Below are 19198 nucleotides of genomic sequence, written 5' to 3'. Positions count from 1 at the left end.
TTCTGTTTATATTCCTGTTAGAGAGATTCACCCTCTCACTTCATCGTTGTTACTAGGGTTGCACAGATACCAAGTACAGTACTCGGTACGAGTACATGTACCGATACTTTTGAGCTCCAAGACTAGACTAGAGAAAAATTCAAAAGTTAGGAGGCAGCTGTCATTTGTAAGGAGCACACGGAGCTCCTGGGATTTGTACATCTCTGTTTTAATGTATGATTTTGTTTTTATAAATATAAATAAAAGGGATGCACCAATACCATTTTTGCAAGTAGAAGTACTGATACTTGCCCAAGTACTTACAAGTACAAGTACTGATACATTTTTGTTTATTGTCATGTGACAGTTTTTCTAAAACAATACAGACTGATTTCAGGACAGTGGTGGAGTGCCAGAGCCAGGTCACAGCTGCAACCGCTGCAACCCTGGTAGTTCTCATGAAAATGCCAAGTATCGGCACTGGTACTCGAAAGGTATCTGTGCATCCCTAATTGTTACCATTATCTCTGAAAGTGAAAGTAAAAGAAAATCACAACAGAAGTAGAGGGGACATCTTCCAACTGGTACACAAGTACCGGTGATCTGGGCAACAACTATGCTTTTTCCTCTCACTTCCTGTTGTGGCTATGGTACAAGAAGTAAACATAAATCTGCCTAATATGACACTGATAATAAAAAAACTGACAGGGGTTATAAACCTTTCTTAACTCTATCCAAAATGGAAAAAAAAAAGTTTTGGCTTTAGCTCCATTTTTTATGTATTTTACATATACCTAGTGTCAGAGTTTCTTGTACATTGATCCGGTGCCGGGTTTTGCCCCCTGACCGAGCTGCTCGGTTTCCTGCCAAGCCACCCTGAACGTAGGTGTTAAAAAGCTTGTGGTTTAGCGTTGGAGCAATGTGTCATGGAGACACAGCTAGTAGCTGGATCTCCCTGTTTTTTGTGGTGTTTGCTGTTTGAGTATACCTTCTTTTCAGTGTCTTTTCTTGATCTTGTTATTCTCAATGTTCTGTCTGTGTTCCTCTTCATTATATTGTGGCTGTGTGTGCTCTCCACAGCATTGTGTCCTGTTCTGCCTCCTGCACCTGCTTCCTGTGTCTATTTCGCTTTGCACTATTGTGCACCCCCCCTTTCTCTTGTGCTTTCTCTCTGCTGTTCTTGTGTATCTCCAGTCTATGTGGGTACACCTGTTGCGTGTTCCCTTCTCTTACCTTCCTTCCTGCTTCACGCATGTTCCCTGTGTCTTCCCTCTAGTGCCCATTCTCTACATCTGGTATCCTGTATGCACCATGTGTCTCTTCTAGTGTGCTGTATTCCCTGAGTACCCACTGGCACTGTGCCTGCACGGGTGTGTCAGAGAGCCGCAACCTGGGAGCTGCCCCGCAGCTCAGCATCCACACCTTCAGTGGCTCTGGTGAAGACCAGGTGACTCCTTAGTTCCTGCGACTCTGGCACACTAACGTTTAATTGTGCAGTCACACTGTCCCTGCATCTTCAGAGACCTGTATCCCTAATTTAGTCACAATATGCTGATCCGCAAGATAGTAATTGGAGTAACAGATGAGCAGATGAACATAAATCCTCAGCAGGAGAGACACCAGCCATGCTCCTGAGGTCCTCTAGATTCTGAGTACCTTCAGTAGCCATCCACTTTCCTGCTTCTCCTCCTCCAGCAACAGCACAGGCCTCCTCCATGATTAAGGCCTAGGGAAACTCTTCCCAGACTCCAGTCTCTGCCCACCCCCGGGCCTCAGGCCTAGCCTGCGGGTGGCTGGTCAGCACCCAGCCCTGTGCTGATCCATGGCTGGTCCAGACTAGTCTGAGCACATGGCAATTCCCTCCAGTATATGTACCCTATCCAAGCATGCACCGCTGGTTGAGAGAAACCCAGTGATTGGCTGCTGTACTGTACATACACTCACAGAGTCCCTCATTGGCTGTCCCAAAATACAGCAGAGTCACACTCCACCCAGGTAGTCAATGCCAGACACCTGGAATTAACCAGATAAATGCCACTATAATCTAGCCAGGCTCACTACAGCACTGGCAATCACTAAATGTCTAGTAGCCACCTCACAAAAGGTGATGGGGGCTGCACTATGATTCCGTATTCTGCCAAGCTCAGTCTTGGAAAGGTTTTAAAGGTGTCAGCTTGCTGTCAGGAAGCAAGTGCAAAGCAGCATTGTTTACTCAAAGATGTGGTGCTTGCCCCAATCAGCAAGCTGGGGAAAATACCACGAGCAGACTATATTGTTTAATGTCGATCAGCAGGTATAGCAAATTTTCTTTTTCTCATAAGTAATAAATTCTTCTATTTAGTGATTTCTACAACTCCACATTTATAAAGAACGATATAAAGCTTGCTATTTAAACTCCAGCCCAAATAACAGTCTGATATCTTCAGTCTGATGATGGTATCATTAACCCACTTCTTCTGAACCCAAGTCATTCTGGGCCCACCCCCAGTCTGTGACTGGACAGTGAAAGGAGAAACAGCATAGCACTTCATCTCTTGGTCACTCTACTTTCTCTTCCTAACAGCATGCATCTTATCAGCATATTAACTGATTGGCTTCTCATACTGCTTCTTCTTCTCACACTCCAGCCCTGCTGTACAGGAAATGCTAGAGGTTGATACCAGATGAAATTCAGGTACTTGCATTTCAAAAAATAAATTTAATGAGGTTTTGATTACAAAGTTGCATTAATGTATGCCTTTTATATCTGCCTAGAGTCCCACTTTAAGTTTATTTTAAGTCAATATTGTTTTATTTGTAAACATTTTTAAACTGATGTTTTATATCTGCTTTTACTATGCATATAACATATTTGTTTCAGAAATAAAGACACGCGGTGTAACAATGGTCACAACACAGCTTCATGTTATGTCAGTCAATTATGATGAATTATACAGGAACCTTTATATTGAAATACAGCTTGATTGTATATTACCCATAAGACCTGTTCCTAGATGAGACCCTTTATTTACATCTAAGTTGTCTTTCTATTACTATATTATAATAAAACTTAATTTTCTGCTATATCTTGCCATATACAGAAGTTTTATTACATACTTCTGTAAGGTAAGTATCTGTGCTTGGGTTACGGCTTAAACATCCCACTGTGGACACCAAAATTATTGCAGGTTAAGCCATGAGATTCCAGTACCACTAGTCATGGTTTCCCAGATACAGACAAAGAGAAGGTCATAAGCCAGAAATAGATAGTCTAGAGAAGAGGTTTATGTCAAGTATTGCAACTTCATCCTGCGATGGTTTACCAGATAGGAAGTAAGGGTAACTCTTCAAATCAATGTAGACAGAAATAAAAAAAAATGGTTGGACATGCACCTTAAATTTATGCTATTAGATTATTTAGTTAAATCTCAAACACCTTTAAATAAAGCAGCATAGACCCTGCATGCAGTTGGGGTTCGAAACACTGTTCAATGCATAAATACTGCAGATAGTTAATTAACATGGCTTTCCAGTGGTCATCCACTTTGCAAGTCAGATTACTCACTCCAGATCACTAACATTTGTAAATTGGTATAAAGTCCCCATTCCACCTGTGTGCAGGATAAGTGCTGCTCCCGTTTAATTATCAATGATTGGAGATCCCCAAGTACATGTGCCTTTAGGGGAGCATGGATGTTATAAAGTCCAAATAAAGCTATCTACATTATGATGATATGGTACAGTTATAAAGGTTGCAAACCATATAGTCAATATAAGTTGCTGTCACCTGCTGGCCATTTACTTGTTAACCACCAAACTCCAAGGATAGAAATAAACCCTCACCCCAGAAGGATGCATTAGTAGAAGACCCACTTCTACTACCACCTTTACAGTCCTTACGTAAATTGGTTCACCCAGTAGAGTGAGTGAATTGACACTCTACCCAATTGCTGTGAACCCAGATTTGGGAGAACCAGCTCCACCTACAGGGAATGTTGTTTTACATTGTAATGATACTTTATACACTAATAGATATAGCAGATCCAATCTTTATTTTGTTTGTAGCCCAATTATTGTTAATAAGTATTGCTTGTTTCGTTCCTTTATCCTTGTACGGACTATTTTAAATAGAAATGTATTCTGGAAAAATATTGCATAAATTGTACTGTTTAATGTACTGTTTAATGTATTGCGAGCTCCAGCTATACCTGTACAGTAACAAGGTACCACTCAGCCCTCTGCAGCTGGGGGTGTAAGTCTAAATTGTTGAATGGGGATGATTCACTGCTGAATAGAATTACACTGTGACACCCGACTTTTATGTGTGCTAGGAAGTCTAGCTCCATTAGAGTAGCCTAGTGACACCACAGAGAAGCTCCTTAGTGTCTGCTATATAAAAGAAGTAAATATGTGGCAGACATACTGAATAGAATGCGATTAGACAAAAGGTATTTTAAAGTGACACTAAACTCAGGAGTTAAATCTTAAAAATGCATTAAAGTACCTTAACTATTAACAGAAATGTAGCTTATCTGTGTATCACTCGGCTGTAGATCCTGAAATCATCTCTGCATTGGTGCTGACACTCTTCTTCCTTCTGGAGGCTGACTACTTTTGTTCCCCATGGTCCCTGTGTATGTTGTAAAGTAGACACCACTCCAAGCTTACTCCCGTGATGGACTACAGTCTCAATATGTCTGTGAAGGTTCTCATTCATCCAGGTTATGGTATATCTGTAAAAAAATAAGTCAAGGCAACTGGACTTGCTGTATTTTTCTTGAAAACGTTTCACTGGTCATCCAACCAGCTTTCTCAATTCAGAATGAATTGAGAAAGCTGGTTCAGTTGCCTTGACAGCAAGTCCAGTTGCCTTGACTTATTTTTTTACAGATATACAATCTCAATACTAATTAGTAAACTAAACGTTAGATTGTAGTCCATCACGGGAGTGAGTTTGGAGCGGTGACTACTTCACAATACACACAGAGGCCATGCGGAAACAAAGTAGTCACCCTCCAGAAGGAAGGACAGTGTCAGCACCAATACAGAGATGATTTGAACAACTACAGCTGAGTGATACACAAATAAGTTACAATCTTGTTAATAGTTAAGATACTTCAATGCATTTATAAGGTTTAACTTCTGAGTTTAGTGTCACTTTAAGGGTTGAGGTGTTCTCGTAGGCAAGACACAGTATTTTAATAATTAAGGAGACAACGGTCATATGGGGTTAGAACTAGACCCCAGGGTGAGGGAAAGACCTATCATCCCAAGAGGCCTGTAATATATATTGTATATGATGTGCAACTGTGTATTTAGTTGTTTTCCAGATGTTTAACTTACGGTACAAAGGTGTAAGAGTGACCATTAACTTTCAGATGAGGATTGGGCTGTTGTGGGTTCAGGCTCCTTTAACAACTGTAAACAATTGTTATTGCTCATATATTTTCCAGACTCTTGAATATGTTTGTCTGGCCTGGCTAATCCTTCATTATTCTCAAAACTGTAAATTGGTTATTATGGACAACCTTCAGCAGTTCTTATGAAAGACAATTTAATAAATGAAGCCCAGTGATTTTTACACTGCCAAGATTGTGAAAAATTTAGAAAAAATGACACCTGTACCAACACATCCTTCTTTGCATATCACAATATGCATGCAAAACTAACTGGTACAGTTCTACATTATTTAAAAAGTTAATGGCGACATAAAATCTGCATACTGTAACACCACAGGGAGTTAAATGATCTTATTTAAGACTGAACTCTCATCATTCATTCATTGATTATGTTCAAGTATTTGCTAGAACCAGTGCCAATATTTAGTCATTTTAATCTTTAAACAAGACAGCTCACAGTGTGTGAAATTGGTCTGGTCAAGACGACCTTCAAATACATTTTCTGTTTTTATTTGCCTTTGAGGTTGGGGGATGGAGTGAAGGGGATCCAGCAATTTTCGTATGACTGTTTCATTGCTTGAAACAGATAGATGTGCATTTGATTTTAAACTTTAATTTTATGAAACATCTCCTTGGTTCAGTAAAAAACGGCATCTGTGACCTGATAAATAAGACATTTGGGTTTAGACTTACAGGCCCCCTTCTCAGTATTGTAATGTAAAAAAAAAAATACATTGATACTGAGAAAGCATGGGGGGTGCCATTTTAACCCCCCCTTTATAATGCTACTTTCCCAGCTACGATGCTGATCTAGGGGCTTCAGGACCAATTAAAATCCTGCACTTTGACCACTGAACTCATGCAGATACAGAGAACCTACATCGGACTAAATGTCCTCATCTTCATGCATGTTCCAGGTCATAAATCTGGACATAGCCAGGCAACGAGCATTTCAAAAGAATGCTGGCAGGTGCAGCCCCTGCATTTCTTTCAACACATTTCCTTTAACACTTACATTCGTTCTATTTTTTCTATTGGGTGACCAGTGGTCTTGGAGATTTAAGATGCAATTAATCCCCCATCCTCCTTGCTGGGAAGTCTCGCTCCTTCTGCTGTTTGAAGAGGAATATGATTTGTATTTGGTGCAGATCTTACAGCAAACATGTACTTTGCCCATTTATGACTAGGCAACAAGCTTTCTTTAATCATCTTACCTTGTTTTCTCCACTGTAACATTCAGCCTCTGAGAGCTGAAGGAAATACCCAGTAATTTCAGATATTGAGGAGCATGTGAGGAGCACACTGCTTGTGACAGCACCAGATCAATCACCAACCACCAGCACTGTCACACAGGGATTCCATAGTCTTAAGCAACATGTATCTTACATGGGTCTTCCTTTCTGTCTCCCAGCAGCCAAACAGAGCAGCAGGGGTAGCAAAGGAAAGATCACTGTGTAACCAGGGCGGGGAGCATTACAGTGAACCTAGTGCTCTGCCATGCATGAACAAAGCACGTGCTCAATGTAAAAGCAGGGCAGATTAATGCATTCCCAATGCATGCTTGTTTTAAAATGTTGTCCTGTTTGGTTATTTCTGGATACTTGAGAGAAGCAGAGCTACAGATGAAGGGAATGAAAGAGTAGAGGAGGAAAACTATTCTCTGCAACTCAAGTAATATGCCTCAATCTCCTTCCGCTGCAAGATCTTGAGAGCAACAGTAGTTCTGTATTCACTGAAGAGAGCATGAAGCCTGCAATGACCAGTTAATAATACTAATAATACTAATAATCAGATAAGTCAATTTGTGATTGGAAATATACTTAGAGGTAATGCTGTCCTTGACACGGGTGAATGGTGATGGCTTTTCTGTAGGCTATTTCTTTTTTGTCACTATTCATGTGCTGTTATAATTATAAAGCCAATAAAAATGAACCTATGCTGCTGTAATCATGCACAGCTATCATTGGACTTTATTGTCCACCCATCAAAATAATCTAGAATAGAGTCTAGCATACAGAATCTTGGGATAAGCAGCCAATGTCCTCTGCACCTTTTTTGGCTTTCATGCTATTAAGTGCTGGGATTTGCAGGGCTATTCACTATAGGGTGAAGAGTTTGAAGAACGCAAACAGTTCACTTCTCCTGCCTTCTCCAAACTCTCCACCCTTTATTAAAAAAACATGCAATCACAAACTGTGAAAACCTTCCCTGGTTGCCCGACACACTAGCCCACATATGACTATCATCAAACCTTTTAACAAGAGATCTAATGGACACAGAGCAAATCTGGAGATACCTTTTTTTAAGTACCAGATACTGTACCAGGTGCTGGTAGTTTTAGGCACAAGGTTCCCAGTGCTGATGGCCACTGTGAACTGTGACAAGCCAGTGATCTATATCTTACACTAGTCTATCACAAGTAACACTTAATGCTGCTTCACCTGAACATTTAGCACTTAAAAAGGAACTTTACCCATATCTTTAAAATAACAACAAAGGCACCTTTAGGAATGTTTATGCTAATGACAATCTAACAGCAGATACTTCTTGATAAGTGCAGGCTTTCTATTTTTTGAATGCTTTATTTGTCTTTTCTTCCCCAGTCTTCTGACGGTGTCCATTTTAACTAAGGGCAGGTTACTAGGTCTTCCTTTACTTCCTGGAACTCTGGCACATGTGACCATGCACATCATCTCAGGGGAAGAAAATGCCTTTCACTGAGATCTCATGAGATTGCAGATGAGATTTCCCAGCAATGATCTGCTAATGTAACCTTCACAGGATGCAACTCATGGGCACATTACATCATTTATGCCAAAGTGGGCCAGGAAGTGAAAAAATAATCAAATTGTAAGTAAAATTTTAACAAAATTCGTTTAGCTAATGAATGTAAGCTGATTTCATATCCGCATGCAGAGCTGTATGGTGATATGATTTTTAGTCAAAGGGGGTAAAGGTCCACTTTAACGATCCGCTAAAACTGGCCCTTAAAATCCCCAACTGACTGACTGATGACATTTAGTTTGGTGAAGCACTGTGTGTCCAAATTTTTGCCATGTTTTGGGTTTTTATTTAATAAAATCCTGTTTTCACCTTTTTTTCATTCTTTGTTTTGCATCTCCCCACTGTGCATCCCTGTCAGCCACTTCCAGCATATACAGTATGTCCTACTCCAGCAGCAGCTGCACATAATTGCTTTGGACTGGCTTCCTGATAGACTATAGCAGACCATGCCTGGGCACTGTGTGTACCAGCTGCTTCACATAGTATCCAGTAAAGTTTAATGCATAGGGGTTACAATACAGGAGCAAAATTAGGAGATAGTTGTCACCCCATTAGAGAGAGTGCATGGCAGGCTCACTAGGTATTGTTTTATTGAAGGCTGCAGATTTAAAATTCTGGTTGCAGTACTTTCTGAGTCAATGACTTGAAACAAGTTTGCATATCAGGAAAGTCTGAGTAAAGTCAGAAGTCATTATCTGCATACATGTTATGGGTTAGTGATTCAAAGTATTGAATCTAAAGGGTTAGCACAACAGCCTAGCAACTAGCATTTTCAGAAGACGTTAGCAATGGCAGCCTCTATGTTATTGCCAGGAAAAGTTTCCTTTAAATGTTTCCATGTGCAGAAGTATCTCCACTCACTCCAACAAAAAGGCCTTTACCTTCTTGTGTGGAAGTAGTAGAGGAGATGGAAATGGAGACTTTCCATGGAGAGATTGTGCAGTTCCCAGCAGCCACACATCAATGATCACTGTGGAATGTGGAAAGGTAAGTGTAAGACCGGGGTAAAGTGTGGCAACTTTTAAAGGATGGAAAGGAAGATAATGACCAGTACTGCAACAATGTTCTTTTCCCCTTTTTATTGTATGTAAAGTATCACATATGGTTATTTTAGTTGATGTTTCTATGCCTCACACGGTGCCTTCCTCAAGAGAACATAGTGACCACTTTTAAAGGATAACTACACTAAGGAGTATATTTATAAACTATTTGCAGAGCTATTCAATAAATGCTTCTTATCATATTTTCTTTCCAGCACATTATGGCCATTAGATGGAGCTGAGGGGCATAGGAAAACAATGTTTATTTCATATGCTCCATCTAGTGTCCATGATGCAGAATTTACATAATATTATATTCTACCTGGAAAGAAAATATATTATTGACATTGCTTCTACCGCTCCATTTGCACTGAATAAATATATTTTGTATGGCAAATGGCTCTCTAAATTGTTTATAAATAAACCCCTAAAAGTACAGCTATTATTTAAGTCCTGACAGCAATCCTGATTTATTGCATACTCACATTGTCCTTTGACATCAGTGGCATTTAAATCACTCAGCACCAACATTCTGGCACTAGAGGCAACGATCCAAAATACAGCATCTTCCATACAAATAAAGCTCACTAATCAACGTCTGTAAACCCAAGTAACTATTCATTATCTTTAAAGAAACAAGATTAATATAATAGAATGGTAGGCTATGTTGTTTTCTCTTTATTGAACATCCACTGTATCTTGCTAATTAGTGCTGTGCTACAAAGCAGCAGTTTAGGTGCAAGATGCAACAGCATCAATGTCAATCTCTGGCTCCATTTTTTCCTTTTGTTTGAACAGATGCAGGTGCACATTTCTCACTCATCCACTCTCTGCACTCTTTACTGGTCATCTATTTCAGCAGGGATCTCTCTTTGTAACCATATTTTTTAAGCTGTTTTATACTGCAAACTATAAAAGGAGTTAAAGACATCATTTGAAGCCAAATAGTTAAGTTCAGCTCTGTTATAGCTACTAATATTTCATGTTGTAGGCCCATAAATATTTGATAAAATATACATTTGTTAGGGTTTTCACTGATGCAGAACTGCCTGGAAAGCCTGTGCTACAAGTATGATTGCCGTTTGTAAAATAGAGAAGGAATCTCTATATATTAGAGAGCCAATCCAGTAAAAACTTTTAATGTGCAGCCATGACTTTCCTCTGTTTTACTTTAAGATTTGAGAGTCCATTTTCCATCCTGTGTACTAATGTTTATTTCAAATTTGTCTCATTTAAACTCTATTTAAACTTAGGTTTAGCATAATAACAGACAGTTCTCTACCTCCTCCCTCCAATGCAGTTCCATGGAATATTGGTACTAAGGCTTTTCCAGTCCTTGTTGTAAACAGTGAAATAAGTGATTGCACATAGCTCCGGGTTTCAATAAAAATCTTCTTAATGAAATCAAGGCATCAAATCAGACATAAGAATGCTGCAGGGTTTTCTACGCATTGATTGCACAAAGAAGATTTTTTTACTGTTTAAACTTAGGTTTACCTTTGTGAGCCGACCCACAAAACACCTCTCATGCAATATGATACAAGGGCCTGAAAACCATGGAAAAGACGATTATCAGTTATGCTTCCTCCTTTTATTTTGTAAAAGTATGTGAACTTTTATTTTGTAAAAGTATTTTCCTGTGAACAGTAGGATCAAGTAGAGTAATAAAAAGAGTATAAACAACAGAAATAATATGACTATTGCTTTGCAAATACAATAAATTGTTCATGCACAACTACTCCACAAAATCAATACAGTTGAGCCTAATATAAGACTGTTGGCTGGTCAAAAAGGTGAAATATTGATAATTTTTTAATTATCAATTTTTATCAATCAATTATCAATTCAGTAATTTCTTTACCGTTCAGTAGTTATTGCTGGTACACCCACTGTTAGCCTGATCTAAAATTTAAAGTGGTGTGCAGTGGATGATTTAAATTTGCTTTTACAATGATTGCACAAAGTAACACAAAGACTAGTTACTTAATAGCTTTTGTAACACTTGCTTACTGAGCTGTGGTCAGGAATTCAGTGAAACCTGGCTTGGAAGTAATTGTTGATATGGGAAGGTGTATTTATAGATATATATATATCTATATATATATATATATACATATACATACACAAACACACACACACTGTATACATACTGTATATGCAGTACAGTATATATATTGCAGAAGGCTGATATATACAATATTGGAAATGTGTTACTAGACACCATTAATCTTTTGCCATGTTTTTTTTTGACTGAAGTTGATAGGCTACTGCCTTGATGGGTTGTAGGCATTACATTTACATCTGGCCACCCATAAAGATTACATGGGTCAATTTTTTCTTTATCCCCTCCATCCTGTTTCTATCATCATACATCAATTGTTTTGGGATATGATTAATATGTTTAAGTACAAAACAGGCTATATACATCACAGAATAGCCAGCTGTGATTGAAGAGAAGGAGGAAAGAGAAAGGAGCAGATATTATCAATAGCAATCAGACAAGGTTCTCTAATCTGTTCAGTTGCTTCTTATGTGTAGAAGAGATATGCATTAGATTACTGAGTGATTTAGCAGAGAATATGTGGATTGGGAGTCTGCTTCCAATGTTAGCATTAGGGTCATCACTCTTGCCTTGCATGTCTGGACCTTGTCTCATATCATATCTACCTGCAAATAATGAGTATGGCCTTGAGATGTGTGTGTGTGGCTTTCTCTGCACAATCAAGAAAATGACCTAGAAAGCATACTGTGAAGGTAATATTTGTAGTCAGAGCCCCACTGATACATACCTGCATATGAAGATGATGAACCTACCTAAATTGTCCTGAGATGTGCCATGGTCACAATGGTCAGTATGCAAAAGGGGCATACCCAAGAGTAAAATGTTATAGAAGGGATAAGGGTGGTTGGGCTGACACGAATGTCCCGACAGGTGAGTAGGGGAAACGGGGGGGGTGTTAAATGTGTGGGGCTCCTCCCACAAATCTGGCCAATAAATTAGCCTCAAACGTAGCCTTACAAAATTAACCCATGAGTTTTTGAAACATTAGATTGTAAGGTTTAAGGGGCATGGATAGATATACTGTAAATCCCTAAACAGTGGCAATAGACAAATCATGTTTATGGGCAGTCTTACAGAGGTCAATAAAAAAATTACAGTTTCTTCACCCATGGGACTGGGCAGTGTTGATGACTAGGGACATTCACATATACTTTAAGAAAAGCATTTCATCACCAGTACCTAAGATGTTCTTTGTTGTAAGTATGGTTGGACCTTTGAATTCTATATCAAAGTTAACAGTAAAAGTGCATTTAATTCTGTAATTGATGCATTTCTTACTATGAAATGTAATTAGTAAGAGTAATCAGTGAAGTGATTGATCTAGGGAATTAATCTGACTTCTACTGGCAGGGTCAAGAATTATTTTTTCTCTCAGTGGGAGATTAAAATGGCAGCTGTCTTACTGAGCTTTTGTTTTGTCTTCTTGCAGGCCATCTTTATTAGAAAAATATTAAAACTGAAAAATATGAATCTATTTTATTATTAATCTGTTAGTTTATTCCACCCTAACTAACAGTCACTATGTTACCATGTCTCACACAGGTCTTTGTATACAAGAGGAGCACTTTATCAGTTAGCACTGACGCATACGGAACTAAGAGTAGACAGTCAATGGAAGACAACTTGAAGATTGTTGGTAACATAGTCCTGAGCATTTCAGTGGCTTCCATTGTTCTCTGGCAGAAACATCTCAGCAACTGCTGACAGCAGAAAAGCTACAGGAAAGAAGGAAGACGGGAGAGGGTCCTAGGAACCAAAGAGCCAAGGTAGACCAAAGAAGAAGACTTCGGGCTTCTTCTGCTCAAACCTATTATTTTTTTTGTGAGTTAGGCCCTCTCAACCTGTCACCCTGGAGTCGTGGAAGAGGTGGAATGAAGGCAGAATGGTGTGGTGTGAGAAAGGGGTCCAGGTTCTTATGACCACGGTGGGAGCATTTGCTGCATTTGGGCTCATGACAATCGCAATAGGAACAGATTACTGGCTATATGCCAGGGGCTTCATCTGCAATACCACTAACATATCAAGTGAGGACCCACTGCAGAAAGATAAGAAAGACCCTGGAGGGCTAACCCATTCTGGTCTATGGAGAATTTGTTGTTTGGAAGGTAAATACATGTTTTTTTTACTATTTGTGTTCACTATTTGCTATTTGTTTGTTTGTCTTCAGTCAATTCAAATATAAAATTTGTTTAAATTACATAATGTTTTCAATTATTGTTCTTTGTATGTATTCTTGGCTTGTATGGTCCCATGGGATTTGTGATTAGTGATGGGCCGAACACCTCCCTGTTCAGTTCGAATTAGAACTTTAGAACATGGAAAAAGTTTGAATTTGATCTCGAACTCAATGCAAGTCTATGGGGCTTCAACTCTGCATATAAGGCTTCAACTCTGCATATAAGGCATATAAGGCTTCAAAATGGGGACATTTGATTTTCAATCTATTGGCCATAACAAGGGTATGGGGATTCGGGTACTGCCCTGGGGGACATGTATCAATGAAAGAAAAACTTTTAAAAAAATACAGTTTTTAAAGGAGCAGTGATTTTAACATCACTTAAAGTGAAACAATAATAATGAATAATTATTTTGTGCCTGGGGGGCCCCCTTAAACTGCCTGTAAAGTGGCACATCTGTAAAATGTATAGAACCTGCTGCAGCAAAAATGACATTTGTAAAAAACAAAATGACATTTAAAAAGGAAAAAAAAGGCATGCGGTTCCCCCTCCCAAAAAATACCAGACCCTTTAGGTCTGGTAGGAATGTTAGGAGGGACCCTATTTAAAAAAAAAAAAAAAAAAGTGTGTGGGTTCCCCCTCAAAGTCATACCAGGTCCTTAAGATCTGGTAGGAATTTTAAAGAGGAACCCCATCCCCAGAAAAGGGGGAAAAAATTCCATACCAGACCCTTGATCTGAGCACAGGCCTGGCAGGGCAGGAAAGGGGGGAAAGAGCGAGCAGCCTCCCCTCTCTGCCATACCAGGCCACATGCCCTTGGCACTGGGAGCGTGATTTTCCAGGGTCGCCGATGGGCACAAGGACATCTTCCCCACAAGCCCTGGTGCATTGGTTGTGGGGGTTCGGGCGGGGGGCTCATTCACATCAGGGAACCCGTTTAATAAAGGGGCAACCAAATGCGCCCCCCCCCCATGTGAAGGAGTAAGGGGCACTTGTACCCCTATGCATTCACTAAAGGGTTAAAATAAATTGTCAATTAAAAGACCAGACTTTTGAATAAATCCTTTATTTGAAAAAAAAGAAGACAAGTTTTTGGCAAATCTTTTATTGTAAAAAAAAATTATCCACCGACGTAATCCAGGGTCAATCATGATGTCCAGCGTTGTCCACGACGACAACTCGACAAAATCAAAAATAAAACAATAAACAATAAATAGAAATAATAAATAGAAATAATAAATAGAAATAATAAAAAGAAAAACCAACGCCCACCGTCCCGCCTGCCCGCGAAGAACTCCGCCGCAGAATGGCATTTTGACAGATGCCAGCAACATATAAAGAATCGGGCAGAGCTGGTGGTGACAGCTAGCTCTGCCTAACTGTTTACAGTTGTACGGCATCTGACAGGTGAGCCATGATTGGGCAAACTCATCATGACTTTGCCCAATCATGGCTCTTACAGAGTACTGGGCCCTGATTGGGCAAAGTCTTGCACCTGACCTGTGGTCAGGTGCAAGGCTTTAGCCCCATGGGGCTCACAAGGCACTGCACGGAGCACAGTGCCTTGTGGGGCGCTCGGCGGGCGAATAGCTTGCCGAACGCCCTGACAGTTTGTGTGTTCGCCAAACACACACACTGCCGATGTTCGAGTCGAACTCATGCTCGGCTCGAACATCGAGCACATCCCTATTTGTAATGATTGGTAGTAGCCTTCTATCTGCATTCAGCAAAACAGACAAGGTCCTGTGCACACAGTGGCGCTGGTGCTTAGTGAAACCTATAGGCAACAAGTGGGGCAACTGCTCTGGCTGCATTTAGCACAGTCAATGCAGAAAAGGTTTGCGTTCCACTGTAAACGCAAAAAAATAAAGCAAGCCCTATTTTTTGTGTTTGCAGTGGAACGGAAAGCTGGCAAAGTCTTGCCACACGTCTGATCGCACTGCGGGCGGTCCCCTCCCGCCCCAGAACGCAGGGGAGAAGTTTCTTAGCGATCACGGTGCATTCCAGCAGCTACCGCTCTCGAGCGCACGCGATTTCGGCGTGAACAAGGCCTCATCTGCTGGGCTGTTCCTTTAGCTAATCCACAGTGCTCTCAGAATCCACTTTTATGTGGTAAATGCTTACTTGTAAACAAACATTGTATAGATACAGCAAAAAACAGCTTTAAAGCAGCTTAAAAACATATAATATAAATTCAAAAATAAAATTAAGAGAAAACTATGACAGATTTATTTAAACACTCTTAGTCCTAAACAGATAAAGCTGGACTCTAAGCCATGAAAACAATGCAATTTCAGTACTTTAATAAATGTATTTTTTAATGCAAGCAGATTACCTGAACGTGATCTGGTATTAGTCTCTTGCATTCCCTGTACAGCAGGGCAAATTGAGAAAGGAAGGAACAGCACAATGAGAAGTTCATGTGCTGAAAAGGAGCATTCTGATAAAGAGGATTGAGGAGCGAGGGAGAGAAGAACTCGTCATCATGATGTTTTTCCTTCACTGTCCAGTAACAGGTTTGGGGGTGGGTACATGACATCCTGGGCTCAAAGAAAATTATGGCTATCAATGATGGTTAATGATGATGACTATCATTTGACCTAAAGGACTGAGAACATCTTGTAGCAGAAAAGTATTGTTGGGGCAACCCTGGATTTAGGGTACTTATTGCAGAAATATTTAATGGCCTATTTCTTTTTTACCCGGAGTTCTGCTTTGTTAAAGAAAGAAAATATAATTAAAAAATATACATTCTCTATAATTCTGTCAAAATGTTGTTTGAAAGTATACGAGCAGAAACCCTTTATATAGAAATCTAATGCATTAAAATATAATTATACTTCAAGGGTATAATCCCCACCCACAGGGGATTTCTGTTGAACCAGGACCCCTCTGTTTAATTTTTGCTTTAATTTAATGAATGCCAAGGTGTAGGACACATGTGCTAGTGGTACAGTTCCTTATAATTTCATGGAAAGACAGAATTATTTCAGAAATAATTCCAGTTTTCTTAGACATAATACACTGAACTGTGTTATATAAAGGAGTCTGGTCTAAAAAAACACTAGAGCTTTACTTTCTCCTGAATCATGAGAGTATGCACCTTATATAGATCTTTAAAATAGGAAACAAAACATTTGATCTTTCAAGCTTCCTTTTTTATTTCACAGTTTTTGCTGACAGATCTTGATTTGCTACTTTAACGACTAGATATTTCACAACTCTCTATCTGCAAATAGCAAAATTGTAACACTAAACACTAGAATTACCAAAACTCTGTGGTAGTCTCTTGAATTCCAATACAATCATTCATGCTATGATAATGAGCAGAATAATGAGCAGTGCAGTCTATACTGTGCAGACTTTACATAAATTTAAATTATGGGCATAACATAATATAACAAAACCAATGAATAATATTATACAACTTGTGTAACGCTGTGATTTCACATTCAACTCATATTATGCCCAAAGTACCTAGTAAGACATGCCTTAAATGACTTTAGAAATTGCAGAAAACATAAAGAAATCCTTCTGACAGTACTTTATTATTCTTATTATTATTGACTTTGTTTGTTTATATTATTTTTTGATTGCTATATCGGTAAATTGCTAAACCTGCAATAATCATGAAATGCATTTCTCCCAAATTTTCTGCACTGACCTACTGCCAATATTTGTGCCTCTAGGGCTGCTGTACAATAAAGAGTAACTCTCTTTAAATGAACATTCAATGTAAAAAGCTGTTCCCCTTCTCAACATTTAACCTATAAAGTGTAAAATCCAAAAAGTGAAAGCGTTAAATGTCTTCTGTTCACAGTATAATCTTCCAAAATGCTGTGTGCTCAATTGCATACATAAAACAAAGCAAAACAAAAGAAAAAAAAATCATCTATAGGTACAAAGCATCATAGCACCCACAATATTAAAGTGGAAAAGTGCTAAATATTGCATGTAATACAACAGGCTTAAAATGGTCAAATGTATAAGAATATAAGATAGAGAGTTAAACTATAGCAAACAAACGTAAGCTCAAGATATAATTTATGCTGCCTGTTGGTCATGCAGTGTTTTTATCTTACAGTGCTAGTTTGAGGGAACATAAGCTATAACTTGGCAAATTAAAACATGGTAATAGACTTTTTATTTAACCCCATCTAGCTTAAAGTAGTATTATATTATGATATATTTAATTTATATAATTTTATATAATAATTAATATAATTATACATATTTTTCGCCACTTGTAGTCATCATGTTTCCAAACAATTTGCTCCAACTCTCTCAGCTCTGCCTCCCTGAACTTTCTGTCCAGTACAAGATCAAAAGGCATAGCTCAGTTTCCAGCAGCTGTCCATCTGCTAGCTTGGAGAAGGGTGGAGGGAGGAAGGGGTATCAGGGGGCAAGGGAGTCGCTTACCTTGCTGTGTCTGTGTATTTGTGAAGACACACACAGCTTACTATTGCACTTCAGGGTGGCCTTATAGGAACATTGGAAGGGGAACAAGCCGCTCTAAAACAGGATATTTAAGTGTACAATGCCTTTAAATGGCTCCAAATGGTCATAGAAGCTCCTTATTTTTTTTTAAAGTTATTTATTTTTTACAACTTTTACTAAAAGTGTTTCTTCTTAGGGAGATAATTATTTATTGCCTTCACGGCACAGAGCTGATAATACATGACTTTGTTGTTAATTAGGTGTTTTATTGCAAATATAAAATAACCTAAGATTTATCTACCAGGAAAGACAAACCAGTTGGGATAAACATGTATGATAAGGTCAGGTTTGCTCTGCTTCTTTCTCCTGTAGAAAAATGAGTAGTAGAGATATGTTAGCCCCTATGTGATATCAATAAAGTTAAAGGGGAAACAAAAAAATAAAAAAAGTGATTAAAAAACTAAATACAATTAAAAAATACAAAAATGCAAAATAATACAATAAAAATAAAAAAATAAAAAAGTGATGCGGTAGAAAAATTTAAATAAATACAAATTAAAATAAAAACCATCCCCACCCCCACGCAAATAAACACATAGGGCATTGTGCATCCGTCCGTCCGTTTTTTTACTACGGGCGGACGGCAAGAGGTTAAAGGGTAAGTTCAGTTCTCCAAGTAATTTTGGGAAAATGGAATTACCCACTTAACAGTCCTTCCCATTTGCTGGTATGGGTGTACTATCTGTACCTCATACATTTGTCCAGTGTAGCCCTGCACTATGGATTTGGAATTTTACCCAAAAATTGCGAGTACTCATTAGTCAGTGCTGTCAGGTGACTGTGCTGACCAATGAGAAGCGCTTCTTAGCACAGTTAAATACGATTTTGGTTAAAATTTGTTTTTGTATCAGGACAAGTATAATCATGGATTGAGTTACAGTTCTTCATAATGATAAAGAAACTGCCCTAAAAGCATTAGTCTGTTAAGTTTTAGAAAAAATGTCATATGTCCCTTTAAGAAAAAGTATCAGTAATTGGTATTGGCCAGTACCTGAGGTAAAGTACTTGTACTTGGTGTTGAAAAAATGGTATTGGTGCATCCCTAATATACACATATGATAAATTTATGTATGTATGTGGAGTAATTAATTCCTGGAAAATGCATATACCTGCAGAAAATCTGTAAATGTACATTTCAGGAACGAATCCACAGAAATACATAATACAGCTCTCATATGTGTGTGGCTATCCTGCAACATAGCAACCTATGTAGGCTGAGATGTGGCTAGGTTGACTGTCTCTACTGCAATTAAGTAATACAATTAGGCGGGGGGGGGGGGG

General features: G+C 38.8%; 1 protein-coding gene across 2 annotated transcripts in view; it reads left to right on the top strand.

Moving 5' to 3' along the window:
• Positions 1–13092: 13092 nt before the first annotated feature.
• LOC108793291 (voltage-dependent calcium channel gamma-8 subunit-like) overlaps positions 13093–19198 on the top strand; it is a 29504-nt gene continuing 23398 nt past the window's right edge. The window contains exon 1 of one of the 2 annotated variants that reach the window (XM_018564200.1): positions 13093–13348. In XM_018564200.1, coding sequence (XP_018419702.1) covers positions 13126–13348 — 223 coding nt within the window. In that variant the 5' untranslated portion in view covers positions 13093–13125. Of the gene's footprint in view, positions 13359–19198 lie in introns of both variants that reach the window. The other variant, XM_018564201.1, reaches the window with a different exon arrangement.

This window comes from Nanorana parkeri, unplaced genomic scaffold (genome assembly GCF_000935625.1).
Source record: "Nanorana parkeri isolate BGI_ZX_2015 unplaced genomic scaffold, ASM93562v1 scaffold734, whole genome shotgun sequence".
NCBI lineage: Eukaryota > Metazoa > Chordata > Amphibia > Anura > Dicroglossidae > Nanorana > Nanorana parkeri.
Note: the sequence above shows the minus strand (reverse complement) of the source record. Positions and strands in the feature narration are given on the sequence as shown.